The sequence below is a fragment of the Mus musculus genome, chromosome 2 (genome assembly GCF_000001635.26).
Source record: "Mus musculus strain C57BL/6J chromosome 2, GRCm38.p6 C57BL/6J".
In the NCBI taxonomy this organism is placed as follows: Eukaryota; Metazoa; Chordata; class Mammalia; order Rodentia; family Muridae; genus Mus; species Mus musculus.
Genome location: NC_000068.7, coordinates 130252650 through 130273226, shown reverse-complemented (window position 1 = coordinate 130273226; position 20577 = coordinate 130252650). Strand labels below are relative to the sequence as shown.

At 43.3% G+C, this 20577-nt stretch overlaps 1 protein-coding gene across 2 annotated transcripts in view; it reads right to left on the bottom strand.

The window, feature by feature from the left end:
* Positions 1-8037: 8037 nt before the first annotated feature.
* Tmc2 (transmembrane channel-like gene family 2) overlaps positions 8038-20577 on the bottom strand; it is a 69996-nt gene continuing 57456 nt past the window's right edge. Inside the window, exons 16-19 of one of the 2 annotated variants that reach the window (XM_017316469.2) lie at positions 17009-17134; positions 12980-13058; positions 11833-11950; positions 8038-9227 (exon numbers count right to left, since the gene is read on the bottom strand). In XM_017316469.2, coding sequence (XP_017171958.1) covers positions 9010-9227; positions 11833-11950; positions 12980-13058; positions 17009-17134 — 541 coding nt within the window. In that variant the 3' untranslated portion in view covers positions 8038-9009. The remainder of the gene's footprint in view (positions 9228-11832; positions 11951-12979; positions 13059-17008; positions 17135-20577) is intronic. The other variant, NM_138655.1, reaches the window with a different exon arrangement.

Genomic DNA, 20577 nt, shown 5'->3' with positions numbered 1-20577 from the left:
ACATAGCAAATTCCAAGGCAGATAAGGTTACCCAGTGAAACTCTGTTTCAAGAAAAGTAAGCTATAAATGCTTGTGATTAGATGAGGCGACACAGCACAAACAAACAAGCAAAACAAGATGTTCCTTTGGCTTCCTCACCTCCACCACTTCATTAAAATGTCACCCCAGGAGTTGAATGGTGACACGCACCTTTAATCACAGCACTTTGGAGGCAGACATCTGTGAATTCAAGGCTAGTTTGGTATATATCGATAGCTCCAGGCTAATCAAGGTTACATGGTAAGACCCTGTTTCAAAAAAAAAAAGAAAGTCCTCCAATATTTATAGTTCTGAACCTAGTGGGATCTGTAGATTGTGATATCAGACACCATTTCTTCCCTTCCCTAGGCTTCTTTGATAAATTAATTGCTCTTGCCTACGTTCAGACAGACCTTTCCTACCAAAGTAGACTTTTGTAAAATTGTTGAGTTTTGTCTCCAAGTTATCCTTCGCCCTGCTTCCTGAATATTTCTAAAGCAGAAATTCATGTTTTGTTTATGGTTGCTCATTGTGAACAAAGTAATAAGAAAATTAAAGGTGTTGGTATCCTATAATCAATCACCTGTGGTAGTTGTTCTCCAGAAAGGCCAATAATGATCCATGCCTCCTGACAACCAGGCCTATGGCCCAACGGACACGGGTAGATTGAGTCTGCCATTTCTGAACCTTGTGCATGCTTGTTGACTTTGAGTTGCCTCATAAGAAGTGAAGCCTGATGAGTCCCATGGAGACTACATGGGGACAGTTAGAGGTCAAGCCTTCCAACTATCCCTTATTCCAACTATTCCAACAGAGAGTAGACATGTGTTCTACCTCTTGCCACTGTCTCTGATTGCAGCTGCATGAAACCGTAGTCATGACAAGAAGAGCCCTGTGTGTACTCTGTCTATTCACAGAATTGTGAAAAATATTGTGGCCTTAAAGCCATTAAATTTATGGGTGACTTATTAATCTATAATAAATATGAATCAAAGTAAGCAACCTGTGTAGGAGCCCAAGCTCTGCCTTACAGTGTGACCAGAAATTAATCACTTGACCTGAGACTCTATTTCTTCAGATTAAAGATTAAAGAGTCATTCACCCCTTTAATAAACCTTTATTGACGATCTGGTCCTGGGGCAGCTATGAAATAGATAGGTCCCTGGTGTAGTGGGCACTCAAATGCTAGTGGTCATTCATCTTGTTTTCTGGGTCATTTTTATTGTTGAAATGTTATTATTTGGAACAAGATCTTACTATTAAACTCTGGCTGGCCTAGAGCTCACTATGTAGACCCATTGGCTTTAGCTCACAGATCCAATTGCCTCTTCCTCCTAATGCTGGGATTAAAGGTGTGCACCATTTGGGCTGGAGATGATGGTTCAGCGGTTAAGAGCACTGACTGCCCTTCCAAAAGTCCTGAGTTCAAGTTCTAGGAACCACATGGTGGCTTACAGTCATCCGTAATGAGATCTGATGCCCTCCTTTGGTGTGTCTGAAGACAGCTACACGTATACTCATATATATAAAATAAATCTTTTAAAAAAATAAAAAGGTGCACACCATTCCACCTAGCTTCTTTTTAAAATTATTGAGTGCTTTAGCAAAATATGCAAGACCTTTGTCATATCTTTGTAATAGTTTTTCCTTTCCCTTTTTTGCAATTTTGGTGATTGAACCCAGAGCCTCATTCACAAATTCTAGGCCAGTGCTCTATCGCTGGGCTGTCTCTCCAGCTCACTTTTTTGTTCATTTGCCAATAAATAGCATACCATTTTATATAAGAATTTCCTAACATCAATTTTACACACTCTCTGAAGTTCATTTTTAAAAGTGACTTCAGTCATTCACTTACATGTGTAAACAACGCATTGTCTCTAAATACAATTAGGTTTCACATGGTGAAACAGTTGCCAATACCATGCAGCTTCCGGTGGCGGTAGGTAAATATTTACTTTTATTGTTTAAATGATAGGAATTGGAAATTCCATTCAGATGGTAAATTTGCTAATTAGTATTTTCATCCATTCCACTTTAAACAGTCTTGTTAAGAGTCCTTTCTTTTTGAAAAAAAAATTGCCCCAGTCAACTTGCAAAATCTATTCTATTTCCCCCTTCTAGGGAAATCCTGTGTTCCTGCCTCCCTTGAGCCCTCCTTGTTACTTAGCCTCTCTAAGTCTGTGGATTGTAGCATGATTATCCTTTATTTAACAGCTAATGTTTACTTATGAGTACATTCCATGTGTGTCTTTCTGGGTCAGGGTTATATCAATCAGGATGATCTTTTCTAGTTCTAGTCATCTGGCTGCAAATTTAATACGTCATTGTTTTTAATAGCTGAGTAATATTCTGTTGTGTAAATGTACCAGAGTATGTATTCACATGTGTGTACATGTGTGTAAGGATGCACACACATGTAGAGGCTGGACATTGATGTTGGATGTCTTCTTTTATGGTTCTCTATCTGATTTATTCCTGTCTGTCTATCTGTCTGTCTGTCTATCATCTATTTGAGACAGGGTCTCACTATGTAGTCCTGACTGTCCTGGAACTCAATATGTTGACCAGGCTGGCCTCAGTGTTTCAGAGATCATTCTGATTCTGCTTCCTGAGATTTGGACCCCCACTGTGCCTAGTCCCCCCACCTCATCCATCCATCCATCCATCCATCCATCCATCCATCCATCTATCTATCTGAGGTTTTCCCCAGGGTTTTGTTTTTGTTTGTTTGTTTGTATGGTGTGTGTGTGTGTAGCCTGTGTAGCCCATGTAGCCCTGGCTTTCTTGAAATTTGCTTTGTAGTTCAGGCTGGTCTTGAACTTAGAGATATGCCTGCCTCTGCCTCCCCAGTGCTGGTATTAAAGGCATGTACCACTATGCCCAGCTCCCATCTTATTTTTTGATAGAGCGTTTCTCTAAATCTAAACAATGGACCTCCCCCATAGGTCTCACTATGTAGTTCTGCCTAGCCTGGAACTAGTGTAGACCAAGCTAATCTTGAACTCAGATACTTGCCTGTCTCTGCCTGAAGAATAATGGAACTAAAGGCATGTACCACGTGCCCAAACCTTTATTTTCTTCTAAAAATAAATTTAAATGTATTATTTGTATAGGATGCCATGGTACATGAATGGTCAAAGGACAACTTGTGAGAATTGGTTCTTTTCTTCAACCATATGAGTCCCGGGGATTGAACTCAGTCATCAAGATTGGTAGCAAGTGCCTTTACCCGTTGAGTAATCTTTTTTTTTTTTTCTTTTCTTTTTTCCTTTCAGTTTTTTGAACAGGGTTTCTTTGTGTAGCTCTGGTTGTCCTGGAACTAACTCTGTAGATCAGGCTAGCCTCAAACTCACAGAGATTGGCCAGCCTCCTGAGTGCTGGGATGTGTGTCACCACTGCCTGGCTAAGTCATCTTTTCTTTCATTTTTGAGAGAAGGTATCACTGTAGGCCTGGCTGGCTTGGAACTTGTTATGTAAGCCTTAAGCTCACCAGAGATATGCCTGCCTCTGCCTCCCAAATGCTGGAATTAAAAGTGTGCTACTAATCCAGGCGGCATCTTGGCAGCCCCATAATTTCATTTATAAAAGGGAACACTTAAATTAAAATTTATTAATAATAATTATTATTAAATTGAGACAGGGTCCTTATATAAGCTGGTACGGAACTTATTCTGTAGATCAGCCTGGCCTCAAACTCCTAGAGGTCCACTTGTCTCTGTCTCTAGAGTACAAGGATAAAAACTGTGTGGTACTATGCCCTGGTCAGTTTGCCGTACTGGCTAGCACATCAGCCACTGGCATCAGTGTGATGGTTTGTATATGCTCGGCCCAGGAAGTGGCATGCTTAGGAGGTGAGGCCCTGTTGGAGTAGGTGTGTCACTATGGGTATGGGCTTTAAGACCCTCATCCCAGCTACCTGGATGTCAGTATTCTGCTACCAGCCTTCAGATAAAGATGTAGAACTCTTGGTTCTGCCTGCACCATGCCTGCCTGGATGCTGCCATGCTCCCACCTTGATGATAATAGACTGAACATATAACCTCTGAACCTGTAAGCCAGCCCGAATTAAAAGTTGTCCTTTATAAGACTTGCATTGGTTGTGGGGTCTGTTCATAGCTGTAAAACCCCAAGACAATCAGTGGGTGTACGAGTCCAGGTGATAGAAAACTGTTGTCCTCAATATTGAGCTGTGGAAACTGAGGCATGAGAACTCTAAGTGATTGGGTTCCTTAAGGGTGATGGGAGCAAGGAAGGCCTGCCTCATTCTGCACCAGTCTTTTTGAGCCCCAGGACTCTTGGTTTACAAAAGCCCTCCTTACTCCCAACCCACCAGTCAAATAAAGAGAGGCCTCTGCTAAGGGACTCATCCCATAGACATATCAGGACCCAAAGTTAATACCTCTTTCCTAAGCCCTGAGGGGTGGGCAGTGTTGCAGGCTCAGATTGAACAAGATGAGGCCCTGTGTATAAGTATGTATCTTTTAATGTAAGAGACAAATACTTTTATCTGCCCATCAAAACTCATTTGTGATGGATGAACACTGGCTCCTAGTTCTTGGTGTTCCTGCCACTGGGAGATGTAGTCTGTGTCCACCCATTGTGTCTAGGTAGAGAATGCAGCAGAATAACATTGTTCTAGCCCCAGGGTTCAAAAAGCCCTGTCACTTCTCTCTGTAGGAATTCAGAGACCATTCAAAGTATAAGTCCGAGGTAACCTGCTAGAAAGTCAGGGGTGGGCAGAGAGAGCAAGCCACTCCAGCCGGTACTTGTCGATTGCCACATGAGTTAAGCTATCTAGCCCAACCAGCCCCAACCAAGGTGACAGGTTTTCCTTAACATCCATCCAATACCTACAAGGTACTCTAAGGGAAAAGGGGAGGCGGTCCTTGTCTTTCGAAGTTCAGGAAGTGTATCCTGATCCTACCACAGGTGGCACCAGAGACAGCTCTCCCTAGCTCTCCAAAGAATCTATTCCTGCTACACTAGCTTAGCCTGATGGTGCCCAAATGCATCTTCTGGTACTTGAAGGTGGCAGTGGCAGGTAACCAATACGGCTGCGACTGTAAGTCAAGTGTAGATGCTCCTAGGTACAGCCTCAGGTATGAGAGGGGACCTGGGGAGCCCGATAGGATAATCTCTCACAGCTGGATGGCCAGGATAGTGGTGTAGCCACGTTGAGAGTGCTCACCACACTGGACCTCTCCGATTCTGAGGTTGGTAATTGGGTGGGGCACACTGGTCTAGTTCCTTTTGAGCTGTTTCTACAAAGCTCTACATTTGGCCAGGTCCACAGTGGCAGGATGGATGCACTTAGCCCCGTGTTGTGGATAATGCCTCCTGCTCTGCTGCTAGCCCTCCTCCACAGGCTGTGATGCCTTCAGGGAATATAAAGTGCTAAGATGGAATATGCTGGAAAGTCACCCCTAAGAAAGCAGAACAGATAGCCACCTCTATTTGTTTTTGAATAGTAATGTCCTTTGTCTGCAAGCCCACGTCACCTTAACATTTTTCTCTTACCCATGTGTGTTTCCTCCACCTCATTCTTTAGCTCACTCAAGGAGCTGTGAAGATTTATTAGACAGTGAGGGGCAGAGAAATTGCTCAGTGGTTAGAGCACTGCATTCTCTACCAGAGGACCTGGATTTGAATCCCAGCATTCACATGGCAGCTATCAATATAATTCCAGTTCTGGGATATCTGATGCACTCCTTTGGACTCCATGGGCACCAGGCATGGATACGGTGTATAGACATACATGCAGGCAAAACACCTATGCAGAGAAAATACAAATAAACAAGCAAAAAAGACCAAGAATGGGCTTATACATTAAGTACTGCCAATCTGAACTTCCAGCTCCTGAAAATAACCCACAATGCCACAGCACTTTCAAAATATCCTATGTAGATCTCCCTAAGAAACAATGAGCTTTTCCTTTGTTCTCCACACATAACATAGTCTTCTCTGGCCTGTACATGCTGTATTCCAGATTGCAACCCCAACCTTTGCTTATTAACAGACAGAGTCCCCTTTCCTGGAGATCTGCCTCCATAGTTTTGACTTTGACACAGCTTTATGGAGAGGTTCACAGGGAGAATAACCATGGTCTCCTGTCAATACCCAAGAGGAAGTAAAGCCTCCTGCTCATAGCCATGTGTGTGACCCATCTTGGGATTGTGCTTTTCAGCTTCATTTGCTTGCAGTGCCCAGAACTAGAATAGACTCTTGTGTGTGTGTGTGTGTGTGTGTGTGTGTGTGCATACTCGCACATGGGGAGTTATCTCCCTTCTCCTCCCTCCCTCCTGACTCCCCACTCTGAACATACAAGCACATACTCCAGTGTGTACACAAGATGACCCATAGCCAGTGCCTTCCGCTATCCCGCTCTTTTTTTTTTTTTTTTGACACAGAATCACGGAATCTGGGGCTCACTGTTTGAGCTAGACTGGCCAGTCAGCAAGTCCCTAGGATCTGTCTGTCTGTCTCCATGTTCCCTTGCCTGTAAGCACCAGGTCATAGCTGCTGGTTACTGCTTCTGACGTTTTCCATGGGTTCTGGGGCTCAAACTCAGGTCCCCATATTTTCACTGTAAGCGCTTTACTGATTAAGCTATCTCCCCAGCCCACCCCCAAATTCTTGACCCATAGACACTATTCAATATAACAAATATTTAATATACTTGACTTACTTTCCTTTTGGAATTTTGAGACAGGTTCTCATGATATAGCCTTGGCTGGTCTGAAATTCACTATACAAGCTAGATTGGCATTAAGCTTGATGCAAACCTCTTGTCTCTGACTCCTGAGTGCCCAGAATTATAGGCATGTGTCACTATGCCCAACCCATTCTAAGGCATCCGTTTAAGAGCTCATTTGGTATATAGCAATAGACAGCAAATATATTTCTTTACATAAAATTATGCTTCCTGGGGGCTGGAGAGATGGCTCAGCAGTTAAAAGCACAGACTGCTTTTCTAAAGGTCCTGAGTTCAAATCCCAGCAACCACATGGTGGCTCACAACCATCCGTAATGAGATTTGACGCTCTCTTCTGGTGTGTCTGAAGACAGCTACAGAGTACTTACATATAATAAATAAATAAATAAATAAATAAATAAATAAATAAATAAATAAATAAATAATAATAATAATAAATTATGCTTCCTCAAAACAGGTGATTTATTTGGTTTATAATAGGCACTTATGTGTACTGTTAACTGTCAGATGCCCAACAGTAACAGAGGCTGATGGCTCAAGAGGTACCTCCACTTGGTCTTGTTTCTGAGTTGGCATTATGCAGGCAAGATGGTACTGATGACATGGAAGCTGCTGTGGGCTTTGCTGGCTGGTGTGGCTTAGCTTGCCTGAGTTCCTGTGTTGATATCTTAGGTAAGCTTACAGCCAGAATGTTTGTCCCCAGATGGCAGTGTCAGATCTGGAGGCTGGGGGGTTCATGGAGTTCTTCATTTTGTTCGGATGGTGTGATGGTCTGTATATGCCCTGCCCAGGGAGTGGCACAATTAGAAGGTGTGGCCTTGTTGGAGTAGGTGTGTCACTGTGGGTGTGGGCCATAAGACCTTTATCTTAGCTGCCTAGAAGTCAGTATTCTAGCAGCCTTCAGGAGAAGTTGTAGAACTCTCAGTTCCTCCTACACCAAGCCTGCCTGGATGCTGCCATGCTCCTGCCTTGATGATAATGGACTGAACCTCTGAACTTGTAAGCCAGCCCCAAGGAAATGTTGTCCTTATAAGAGTTGCCTTGGTGATGGTGTCTGTTCACAGCAGTAAAACCCTAACTACGACAGATGGACTGAGGTGAATTAACTACCCTGTTTCTCCTGCTCATATGTCTTCATTTCCATTCCATTGAAGCGTTTGTGTGAAATTCAGTTTGAGAGCTGTGTTAATTGTATAAGTTATGAGTAGCTGTGAAATCTTCTCACTACCAGGACTTTGCCTGATGTTCAGTGTGTGTGTGTGTGTGTGTGTGTGTGTGTGTGTGTGTGTGTGTGTGTGTGTGTGAGAGAGAGAGAGAGAGAGAGAGAGAGAGAGAGAGAGAGAGCGCTCTGATGACCCCTGAGGACTCAGGCGATAGCTACAAAACGTAACTGGCTGAAAGAAAGGACTCTCTTCAGAACACTCAGAGACATGGGGTGGGACGCTCCCTTGGTCTAAAGCTTCGCTGCTCACCTGTGCCTGGGAATATAGAGGAAAGTGCTGTCTTTCTTACACTTGGCGTTTCTAGAGAATCTAAGACTTCTACTCTGCTAAGCCTTTGGCTTCTAGCAAAGCCTTCTAAACAGTCTGTCTTCTCTCACTTATGCCTACTAGGAGACATTTTACAAAGAATTACCATCTTCAAGGACCCTTACACAGGAGTCAGATTAATTCCTCTCAGAATTTGATGCACAAAAACGGCTTTCCTGCCCTGAGCAATCTTCAAGTTTTTCTCAGCTGGATCAGAAGAACCATGTTGCCTGTGTGTTTCTTTGTCTTGATGCTAGGAGGCTCCAGTGCAGTCTCTGTGCTTGATTGGCATCCGTTTCCCAGGCTGGATGCTGGGTGTTGCAGATCTTGCTGTTGGGAGGACTCGGGCTCATCCACCTCTGTTTTCCTTTGCTCGGACCTGCCATTTGAACCATCTAGCCTCCTTTAGATGGGGCTGATGTAAGATCTGTAGGCTCCTCCACACCATAGTTCTGCTCAGAGGGGCTGTAGAAACTGAGTCCTAACATATACACCATGGAAAAAAATCCACAAAGGGAGTCATGGCCTCATCCCTGCCTCCTCAAGTCTGGAGCCAAAGGAAACCGCTAGTGTGTGAGGTCCATTGCTCTTCCCTTTAGGTAGTAATCAAGGGCTGGAAGCAAGGATTAAAGTTCATATGTTACATAAGCCATAGGGAAACATTTGTATATGTGAGATGAGAAGGGAAGAGATATATAAAACAGTAGAGATTCAAGCCAAGGACTGGGACACCCATGAATGCCAGAAAATCAGTTGTGAGGCCTCTGGGTTCTCTTTCCAGAAGGTGACCTGCCTGTGTAAGTCTGAGACTGGGGTTGGCCAGAATCTCGTCTGCCTCTCGGTGGTTGAGACCCAACATGGTGCCAGGAGGTAGATGGCGAGGCCCCACCCTCAGTACTGGAGGTGTGGGGGCCCTGCGCTTTCTTGTCCAGGGTCTGGATTTGGCTGGAAGAGTGAGATGTGGGCTCTGGAAAAGAGAGACAAGAATAAAGATATAGATTTCGTCTGTGTTCCAATCGGAACTTTCTGGGCTGCTCTGCTATATATGTGGATTCTAGTCCCATTTGCAGCTGTCAGGTTGCCCCTGGGGTCTGCTATGTACTTGAATAGGAAGAGCTTTGTCTGCTAGCTGGGGAAACTACAGTTTGAACTCTGGCCTTGAGCTAGAGGCTTTTTGTTTGGTTTTTAGATTTATTTTAAATATATATATATATATGTCAGGTGTGTGCAGGTGTCTTTGTAGGACAGAAGTCATCAGATCCGCTGGAGCTGGAGTTACAGGGGTTATGAGCCACCCATTGTGTTTGTGGGGGCTGGGGGGTGGGGAGTGGAGTGGGAGAGACTTGTGCAGTGTGGAAGAACAGCAAGAGCATTTTTTGTTTTGTTTTGTTTTTCGGTTTTTCGAGACAGGGTTTCTCTGTGTAGCCCTGGCTATCCTGGAACTCACTTTGTAGACCAGGCTGGCCTCAAACTCAGAAATCTGCCTGCCTCTGCCTTCCGAGTGCTGGGATTAAAGGCGTGTGCCACCACTCCCGGCTAGCAAGAGCATTTTTAACTGCTGAGCCATCCCTCCAGCTCCAAGGGTAGATTTTTATTTCAGAGTGAAAATTGGGACAGTAGTAACGACAGCCTCAGTCTCAGGGTGATGGCCAGGTCAGATCTGATGATGGAAGAGAAGAGAGTATGTGAACTCCTAGAAAATAGCCTCATTTCCAGCCCTTTCACTTATGTATCTTCTTCCTCCTCATTCCAAGATGGGGACACACTCCTTCCAAACCTCAGTTCCTCTTCTTATGGAACACAGAATAGACAGTGCTCCTTTGTGGATTTGTATGGACCACCACCAACTATGACTTCTAGGCTTTTCTTCTTTCAGGCATTTGATACAGGCAGAACCATGGGATGGAAGGAGTCATCTTCCCCTTTCAAAGCAGACAAGCACAGGGAATAGTGTAGTATCCTGGGGTCCTATTTAGTTTTGAGTTAATGCACACCATACCTTATAATAATGCATTTGGCACTTGGCTTCTTTACCTGAATGTACTGTTAACATTGCATCTTTGAACAAAGCACCTAGCAACCTCAGAACCCCGTCTCTGGACAATAGTATACATTTTCTGCCCCTAACAACAATTACATTTAGTCAGTTTCTGTCCAAGTGTGTTCCCAATCTATCTGGGTATGATGAATGGAAGAGGTGATTCATTCCAAACTTGTTTTGGGCACATGCACAATTAGGCAAATATTCATAGTAGAAAAATGAACATGTGACTTAATCTATGAATAAAACAGGGAATCCACCAAACCATGCCTCTTGGTAACCAGCCACAAAGTGAGGCTCCAGACTGTGTGCAGGGCTACAGACTATCCTCCCTCGTGGGCTCGGCTGTCAACAGTGTCCTTATCTACAGTGTCCTTTTCTGATTGCTACTGTTGCTTCACACCCAGTAAAGCTCTCTTATCACTCCAGTAAAGCTGTGTGAGCCCTTTTCTCCAGTTCCTTTGGACAAGAGGTCCAGCAGTGGCAAATGCCTAGCCTTAGCCCCTGACCACCCATAACATCCCCTGTACTTGTGCCCACTAAGTGGAAACACCCCGTTTGGATTTTGCATTGAGTGAGATGGAATGAAATATTTTGGACCTGTTGGTCATAGCAGATAGTATTATTCTGGTTAATGTTTTAAAAATAGTGATGAAGAATATGTGAAATGCAACTGCTAATAAATTGAAACACATAGGAAAAGTTTAACTCTTAAATTATTGATTAATAATCTATGGTGCACCTTGTACAGTTCTCTCATCCAAGGTCAACACTGTGGCATATTGGCACCCTGTAAAACAGAGGTGCTCCCGAGACAACGAGATAACCTCAGACATAGTCTTTTAACCCTGCCTATTTCTCTCCCCAACAGCAGAGCCTGGTCTATCTGTGATCACTCTTTAGAAACCTGAGATCCTTATGGGAGCAACTTTTCACCCTTTCCCACCAGCTTATTCTATGTGGTATGCCTCTTTGAAAGTTATTATTATTAGTAGTAGTTTTTTTCCCAAGACAGGGTTTGTCTGTGAAGTTCTGGCTATCCTGGGACTTGTTCTGTAGACCAGGCTGGCCTCAAACTCACAGAGAACTAACTACCTGCCTCTGTCTGTGGAGTGCTAGGATTAAAAGTACATGCCATCACTGCCTGACAGAAGTTTTTATTATTATTTATGTGTATGAGTGCTTTCCTTGCTTGTATGTTTATGGGCCGTGTGTGTAGTGCCCACAGATGCCAGAAGATAGCGTTGGACTGTGAGCCACCATATGGGTGCTAGAAATAGAACCTGATCCTTTGGGAGCAGCCAGCGCCCTTAACTTCTGAGCTACCTCTCCAGCACTACTGTATTTCCTTTTAGAAACTACCAAGTATGGCCTCTGGCAAGAGTTTGTTGGTTTGCTCTGTGCACCAGAGTTGCATTGAGCACTTTACATGGTCTGCTTTCCTCATCACGTCCCAGGAGGTAGGCACTTCATATTGCTAAATAATTATCAGATCAGTCCCAGTCACATTGGGTGTACTTGGGAAAAATACCTTCTTTAGTAAGATGTATCTGGGTGGCATTTTTGGAGCTGTTCTTGATTGTGTCCTCTGAATATGTGACTATGGCTTTTCCCTTGATGGATTTATGGTTCTTCTCAACTTCACGGAGCTGGGGGGGAAATAAAAAGGAGTCATTTATGCCAGCAAAGGGTATGGGTGTGTGATGCTTAGACCCCTGAGTCACACGAGACAAGAGGGAAGGTAGGACCGTGTTTACAGTTCTTGCTGACTACTTCCAACTGCCTGTTGTTGGTTCTACACCTAACTGGAGAGAGTGTAGTATGTGGCTGGGGTTCACACAGCACTTAAAGGAACACCTAACCTTTATTTCAGTGTTCTCCTGTATCTGAGCAGAAGTTGGTGTGGGCGGGGAACTGGCAGCAAGATATATAAAGTTAGTTCCAGAAGCGTGACAGGAGATGAGGATGACAGGACTCAGAGATTGTTAGAGTTTGTCCTTGTGTGTGTGTGTGTGGTCTATGTATATGAGTATGTTTGTGTATATGTGACTCAGAGATTATTAGAGTTTATCTAATAAGTGTGTGTGTCTATGTGTATGTGTGTCTATGTGTATGTGTGTGTGTGAATGCAAGTATGAGTGTGTTTGTGAGTATATATGTGTGAGTATGTCTCTCTCTGGGTGTGCATGTGTGTGAGTGTGTATGTGTGTCTGTCTGTCCAGAGAGAACAGTCAGAGTATCAGCTGGATAGCATCAGTTGGGATACTAGAGTATCAGTTTAAAGAAGCTGTTTGTTTATCAAGGAGACTGAGGAAACATCTTCAGCTAAGGATCAGCAATATGTTGCTTCGTCATTTCTTTTAGTACCTATATTATTAAAGGTTCTTTGTGTGTGTGTGTGTGTGTGTGTGTGCTTGTGCCCAAATGCGTGAGTGCTAGTGACTACTCTAAGCCTTGTAAATATTAAGCATTTTCTCTACCACTAAGCCCTACCATTAGCCTCTCAAATATTTTCATACTGTTTATGCATGTTGTTGAACAGGATACTTGCTTCCTGTAGTGCAGGCACTTTGGGATTTGGCTCATGAGAAAAGCATTGAAAGAACACAACTGACATCACAGAGCAAGCCATTGAGAAGCAAGAGCTCGGTTAGGGATGTAGCTCCCGAGAGACTCACCGCTTGGATCTTCTTTCGCAGCTGGGCATTAGCTCTAGAAAGACTTTTTGAAACTGAGTTCAGATAGTAAATGGCCAGACTAAAAGAGAAAAAAAAAACATACCTGCTATGGTCCTGGGATATTAGAAAATGACAGGATCTGGGTGTTTTCCCTAGGATGCCTGAAATACCAAAGCTAGGTCTTTAGCAGAGTAGAGCTGGTTCTACCATCCCAAGTTCTGGACACCCTCTCCATTTTATTGAATGGGCATAACACACCATCTACCAACATTAAATCAATTTAAACACACCTATAACCCCTAGTGATATAGAAGCAGTAATTAAAAGTCTCCCAGCCAAAAAAAGCACAAGGCTAGGTGGTTTTAGCATAGAATTCTGTCGGACTATCAAAGAAGAGTTAATTGCAATACTCCTGAAATTATTCCACAAGACAGGAACAGAAGGAACACATCCCAGTTCTTTTTATGAAACCATGGTTATTCTGACACCTAACCCACATGAAGACTCAACAAGGAAAAGTACAGCCCAATGTCTCATATGAACTGAGATGCAAAAATTCACAATAAAATACTTGCAAACCAAGTCAAATAACATATCAAAAAGATCAACCTTCATGATCAAGTAGGCTTACTCAGAGATGCAGGAATGATTTAACATATGTAAATGGATAAATGTAATCCATCATATAAACAGATGGAAAGAAAGACCACATGATCACCTCATTAGATGTAGAAAAGGCCTTTGAGGAAATGCAGCACCCACTCATGATAAAGCCCTGGAGAGATGAGGGATTCCAGGGACAACCTCAACAAATAAAATCAGTTTACAACAAGCCCCTAGTCAACATCAACTGAAATGGAGAGAAACTCAAAGAATTCCCACTAAAATAAGGAACAAGATGAGGTTGTCCACTCTTTCCATACCTAGTCAATACTAATACCTAGTCTTAGCTAGAGCAATAATAAAACTAAAGGAGATCAAGGGGATACAAACTGGAAGGGGAGAAGTCAAAGTACCTTTATTTGCAGACTGCACAATAGTACACATAAGTGACCCCACTGGACAATTCCTACAGCTGATAAACACTCTCAGCAAAGTAGCAGTATATCAAATTAACACATAAAACCCAGCAGCCTTCCTATATACAAATGACAAATGGGCTGAGAAGAAATCAGGGAAATAGCACCTTTCACAATATCCTTGAATAATATCACATATCCCTTGGGGGTAACTCTAACCAAACAAGTGAAAGACTTGAATGATAAAAACTTTAAGACATTGAAGGAAGAATTTGAAGAAGATATCAGAAGATGGAAAGATCTCCCATGCTCATAGATCAGTAGGCTGTCTAAAAACAGTCATCCTACCAAAGGCATTCTACACATTCAATGCAGTCTCCATTAAAACCTCAATGAAATTCTTCACAGAACTTGAAAGGACATTTTTCAACTTCATATAGAAACATAAAAAATGTTATAGGATAGCTAAGACGATCCTGAATAATAAAAGAACTGCTGGAGGTGCCACCATCCCCATCCCAAACCGTGCTACAGAGACAGTAAAAAAAAAAAAAAACCAAACAAAAAACAGCATGGTATCGGCACACACACATCAGACAAAAACACACAAAAACAGATCAGTGATCAGTGAAATAGAACTGAAGGCCTGGAAATAAGTCCAAACCTGATTTTTTAATAAAGAAGGCAGAAACACACACTGGGAACAAAGACAACAAATGGTGCTGGTCAAATTGTGAAAAAGGAGACAACCGTGGGGAACAAGCCAGTCAGAGCATTCCTCTATGGTATGGCTCCTGCGAATGCTTCTGCTGGAGTTCCTGCCCTGGCTCCCTTTGTGATGGCCATGGAGTCATGTAAGCCAAACACACACTCTCCCTTTAAAGGTGCTTTTGGCTATGGTGTTCTTCATAGCAACAAAAAGCAAGCTAATACAACCCAGTCATGTAGAGAGAATCTTTTATAAGCATCACCTGTCAATGGAAAGCTTATGGCCAATGAGCTGAGGCAGAAAATAGGAGGTGGGATATCCATCATAGAGAGAGAGAGAGTTCTGGGAAATAGTCAAGACTGGGGAGATTTGCCAAGGAACCAATGAGGAGGTGGACTTAAACCAGCAGGTAATCGAACTCAGGATAAGATAAAGGGGACATTCACCCCTGGAACTCTGAGGGGACGGAAATAAGAAGACGAGGAGAGGAAACCAGCCATACAGCTGAACACAGGTTAGAATAAAAGGGATAAAAAAATAAGAGCAAGTCAGAGAACCAACTGAAGCTTATGGCCTAAGGATTTATTAATAAATAATTAGTCTCAGAGTCCTTATTCTGGGAAGTAAGTGGCCAGGAGGAAAGTCTGATTATTTTTCATACAGAAAGGTCAGGCTGAACTGCCCTCTCTGTTATTACTTTGTTGTTACTCAAATGAAGTACCTGAGAGAAATGATTTTAAAGGAGGAAGAATGATGTTGTTCATGATTTCAGAGACATCAGCCCACCTCGACAAAGAGGGTGCAGAACAGCTTCTTAACGGTGGATGGGAAGCAAAGAAAAAGACAGCCAGGGCCTCAGACAACATACAATCCCAAGGATGCATGCCCGGTCAGCGTGACCCAGAGTAGAATCACCTAGGAGATGGTACGGTGCACCTCTGGTGTGAGTGAGGGTGATGTGGGCAGTCCAGTCTGGTGAGCTGGGGTGAGTGGGCTGAAGAAGGGAGAAAATGGAGACAGCAAAGCACTGGGTCCCACTCCCTCCCACTTCCTGGTTGGCTATGACAGGAACTGTTCTGTTATGTCTCTAAAATGGGAGCAAAGTGAGCCTTCTCTCTCCCTCAGAGCCTTGAGTAGCAAATTTCCTCTGAGGCGTAACAGCCTGTCCAAGACTGAGGGTGTCTACAGAGGTGAAACAGTTAGTCTTGCTGACGAACTGTTAAAACACAGGAAATAAACAACTCAAAAAAAAGCTTTAGGGTGACCCAGTACTCAGGAGCCAGGGGTAGGTGGATCTGTATGAATTCAAAACCATCTGGTTTACCCAGAAACCTCCAGGACGGCCAATGCTACATAGTTGCATTCTGTTTGTTGTTGTTGTTTGTTTGGTTGGTTTGGTTTTTATTGCTTTTAAACAAACAAATGAACTAAGTGAGTGCCTGAATGGACCAGATGAACTCGGCCTGCCTCCCCAAGCTTCCAAGCAATAACCACAGTGGAGAGATACTCAGATAAGCAGGCTGCTTAAAGAGGCAGAAGCTGGCAGCATTGCCTGGAAGACGCTTTCAATCTGTTGAGCGGCCTGCAGGCTGTGCAGTGAGCTCCAGTTTTTGGGAACTGTCATCCATGCTGGGGTGTCTTTGAGTCACTTCTGTTTCTGTAAGCAGCCCAGCACCCCTACTTCCCTATGTAATCCTAATCAACTCACTGGTTCACAGAGCTGGGCTTTGATGCTGGTGAGATGTTTGTTCACGGCTCCCCAGGAATAGTGTCATGCAACATCTGGTATTGTGGTCCCAGTGACCAGGTGGTAATATGGCCAATGAACTACTTCCTCCAGCCAGCCCCAACTAAAGTTTCTAAATCTTCTCAAACATAGTGCCACCAGCTGGGGACCAAGCCTTCAACAATGGTCCTTAGGAGACAACACACATCCAAGCATAGCAAACACACTCACACTCTCAGTGCTCTGAGGAGCTCAGATTCCATGGCTCTTTGATATTTCCAATCAACCTGGTTGGTTGTGAATGCCCGAGACGCCTTACCCCTAGACAAGTAACTCTGAGACACATCATTTCTTTGGGTTTTCCAGAAAGATTTACAGCAGACTCATTCATGACAGAGGGACGCAACACCCCTCACCCTCTCTACTCCCTGATAAACTACTTGCATTAGAATCTGTCTCAGGGTCTGCTTCTGGGAAATCCAGACTAAGAGAGGGAAATGGAGAGCCCTGTCCAGAAGACCTCAGCTCCTAGGAGAGTTTTCCACGAGGCAGAGCCAGCGTTCTGGGTCACTTACAACATTAGCAGGATGGCTGGAATGATCAGGCCTGGGTTGGCAAGGAACGCAAAGATCTTGCCCAGGAACTTAGGGAAATCGTTCTCGATGGTCTCATGGAGGACATCGTACATTCTGTTTTTCCCACTAGAGAGAGGAGAAGGCCTGTTAGAGTATGTTCAAAGTTCCTGTGGCACACACGCCCATGGTTCCAAAGCTGCCACTCACCACTGCTTTGCTGAGAGAGCCAGAGCTCTGCTCCAAAAATACTGAGAAAGATGACGCCACTCCAGTTAGAACAGGCGTCTTCGCTGGCTGCAGAGTACTTACTAGCTTCCTGCCTTCCGTGCCTCACAAACTCTCAAACTGCACTGCTCTTCGGTTTGACACCTTTCTTTGGCAAGAAAATAGTGGATTTCCTCACACGTTCTCCCTTGCTCTGTTTCTTGGTCTGTTCCTGATCTCCTGGGCTTAAGTGATGCTTCCACTTCAGCCTCCAAGGGACTGGCACCATAGGCATAAGTCTCTGTGCCAGGCCTGTGCATGTATTCCACCAGAAGAAAATTGTCTATGATTTAGTTATAAGACAAACTATGGGTCTTCTGTGTTCATTGACCTGGAAGCAGTTTTCCTAAAGTTAATGTGGTGGAAACATTACAGTAACTCTAAAACATACCTACAATTAATCTTCCAACTAGGAATCAGGATTGTCCCAAGATGGGCTTCTGCACTGTTAATAGTAGGTTCATTTTTCTTCTGATTGTTTAGAATCACTGTGAAGATTGACTCCTAAGATGTTTCCAGTGACACCTAGATACTGGTAGCTATTGAATGGTAATTAATTTTGGTGCTTATGAAGTAGACTTAGGAGTTTGAAGATTCTGGTTCAAATTCTTTCTATAGAACACTATGATCTGCCTATCTATCTATCTATCCATCCATCCATCCATCTATTCATCTATCTACTGATCTATCAATCTATCACCTATCTTCTATCTATCAGTCATCTACCCATCCCTCTATTTATCATCCATATGTCTTCCTTTCCTGCATGTGTGTAGCATGGACATGTGTGTGCCTGTGCATATGGAGGTCTGAGATTAACGTCTGAGGTCTTTCACAATGTTCTTCCACTTATTCAAGACAGGGTCTTTCAAACCTAGAGCTAGCCAATATGGTTAGTCTATTAGTCAGCTTTCTCTCAGAGGCTAGGATTCCAAGGGAAGCCACGCCCATGCAGCCCTTATAGTTCTGGGGACCGGGCTTGCACAGCAAGCACTTTAAAGGCCAAGGCATCTCCCCGTTCTCTTTATGACTACATTTATATCCTGCTTCTTTCCACTACAGTTATACCATCAAATGTGACTATTAAAATAATATAAAAGTTAAAGTGAAAATTTGTTTTTTAGATGAATATTTCAAGTGTTTGTCCACAGTCCTCTATTAGGAAGACTACATTAGAAGAGTGGACATAGGGCTGCCCTCATCACTACTCACTTTCTACTGCATGGGCAGAGCTTTGAGCTCTGGAGAAGCTACGGACATTTTCTTTTCTCTGATTCCCACATCTGTCTATAGGTAATAAGGCACAATGCTAACACAGTTAGGGGGGAACAGTTGAAGTCAGCAGGTACTAAGGATAGCACTACCAGGCTGTGTCATGTAGTCTTGTAGTCAGCAGATTTAGTTTTCTCTGTGCAAAGATCAGATTGACATAAAATGCCTCAGGGACAAACAGGATTGTCACCTGTAATTAAAATAGTTTTCTTTCTGTTTTCTTTTTACCTTTTTTAAGTAATTGGGAAAAAAAATCAAGTATAATATCTTATGACATATAAAAAGTGAAGTGTGATTTCTTTTCTTTTCTTTTTACACATTTCACTGTTTATAAACTTTTGCTGGAAGACAGCCATGCTCATATATTGGTGCAATGTATATATGGCTGAGCTATAATGACATATATATCATATATGTATATATGATATATATGCAATGGTATATACACACACATGTGTGTGTTGTCCTATAATGGCAGAGCTGAGCAGTTAAATCAGAGACCATGTATCCCATGTATAGCTATTTCATTGCTCGGCACTACTGTGCCAGTAATCCTAGAATCTGGGAAGTGGAAGCAGGAGGATCATGCAGATCTTTCCTGAGCAGGCAAAGACGTTCTATCTTTTTGTATAGCCCTAGCTGTCCTGGAACTCACTTTGTAGATCAGGCTGGCCTCGAACTCAGAAATTTGCTTGCCTCTGCTTCCCAAGTGCTGGAATTAAAGGCGTGCACCACCACACCCGTCGCGAGACATTCTATCTGAAACACCAATCTGTAACATTTTAGTCATGCATACCAACATGACATTTGGTCAATTTATTTTTTTATTGTTATTACACATCATAAAGAAATACTAAAAAAGGGAACTTCAAATATTCCATTTTTAAGTCAAGCTGGTTGTGATTATTTTGTCTTTGAAGTGTTAGTGTGGTGACTGCTATGACAATTTGGTACTGTGCATTAGTACAATATACCTGGGCTGTCTTACATCTCAGGAGACCAGAAGTCTGGAATGGTTTCATTGGGTTAACCTAAGGTGTTTGTAGGGCCACAATCCCCTGAAGGAGGCCATAGAGGAGTGCATTCCTGTGTCCCTTGGCTTAAGTCCCCTCCTTTCATCTATAAAGCCAGGGATTATCACCCTGCCTTCTGTTTTTATTTGATGGAGTCTCCCTCTCATGGAGGGAACTAACTGTGGTGGGCTGTTGTCATTCATGGTAGACTTGATTTATAACAACTTACTCTTTTTTTGTTTTTGTTTTTGTTTTTTTGAGACAGGGTTTCTCTGTGTAGCCTTGGCTGTCCTGGAACTCACTTTGTAGACCAGGCTGGCCTCGAACTCAGAAATCTGCCTGCCTCTGCCTCCCAAGTGCTGGGATTAAAGGTGTGCACCACCACGCCCTGCTAACAACTTACTCTTATATTTACTAGTCCAGTCCCATGATGTTGAGGTTTGGCCTGTTGCTATTTATTGTAATGCTAAGTGCAGGCCCCCAAGACCTGGTTGTCTCAGAAACAAGAGAGTCCACACTAGTCCCAAGTAATGCTGCATGACCTTGCTATTTCTGACCAATGTGACCAAGTTATTTATGACTGGTGACTAAAGATGCCAACAGCCAGTAGATGGGCAGAAGAGACATAGGCAGGTTTTAGGGTTCCCAGGCTTGGGGTCAGAGAGGGAAGCCACCATGAGTTAGGTGAGTCATGAAATAATGGCCTTGTGGGTTGGCTGATTGGAGTTAAGAGCAGCCCAGTTGAAACATGGCAAATTATATAATAGGATTATTGGCTGGGAAATAGACATAATAGCAGAGGATAAATATCTGCCTAGCTGATGAAGGCTTTTTGTAAATATAAAGGTGGTATGTCTTTTATCCAGGAACTAAGTGGTTAAAGGCAGGGTAGAAACCCTGGATTGGGTTTAAATATTATACAACACTATGAGTGAGAACTCGCTCACAATCATGATTGCTAGCCCAATGTCATGAGAGGATGGCCCTACTGCCATTTAATTGTTTCACCACCTTCTAAAG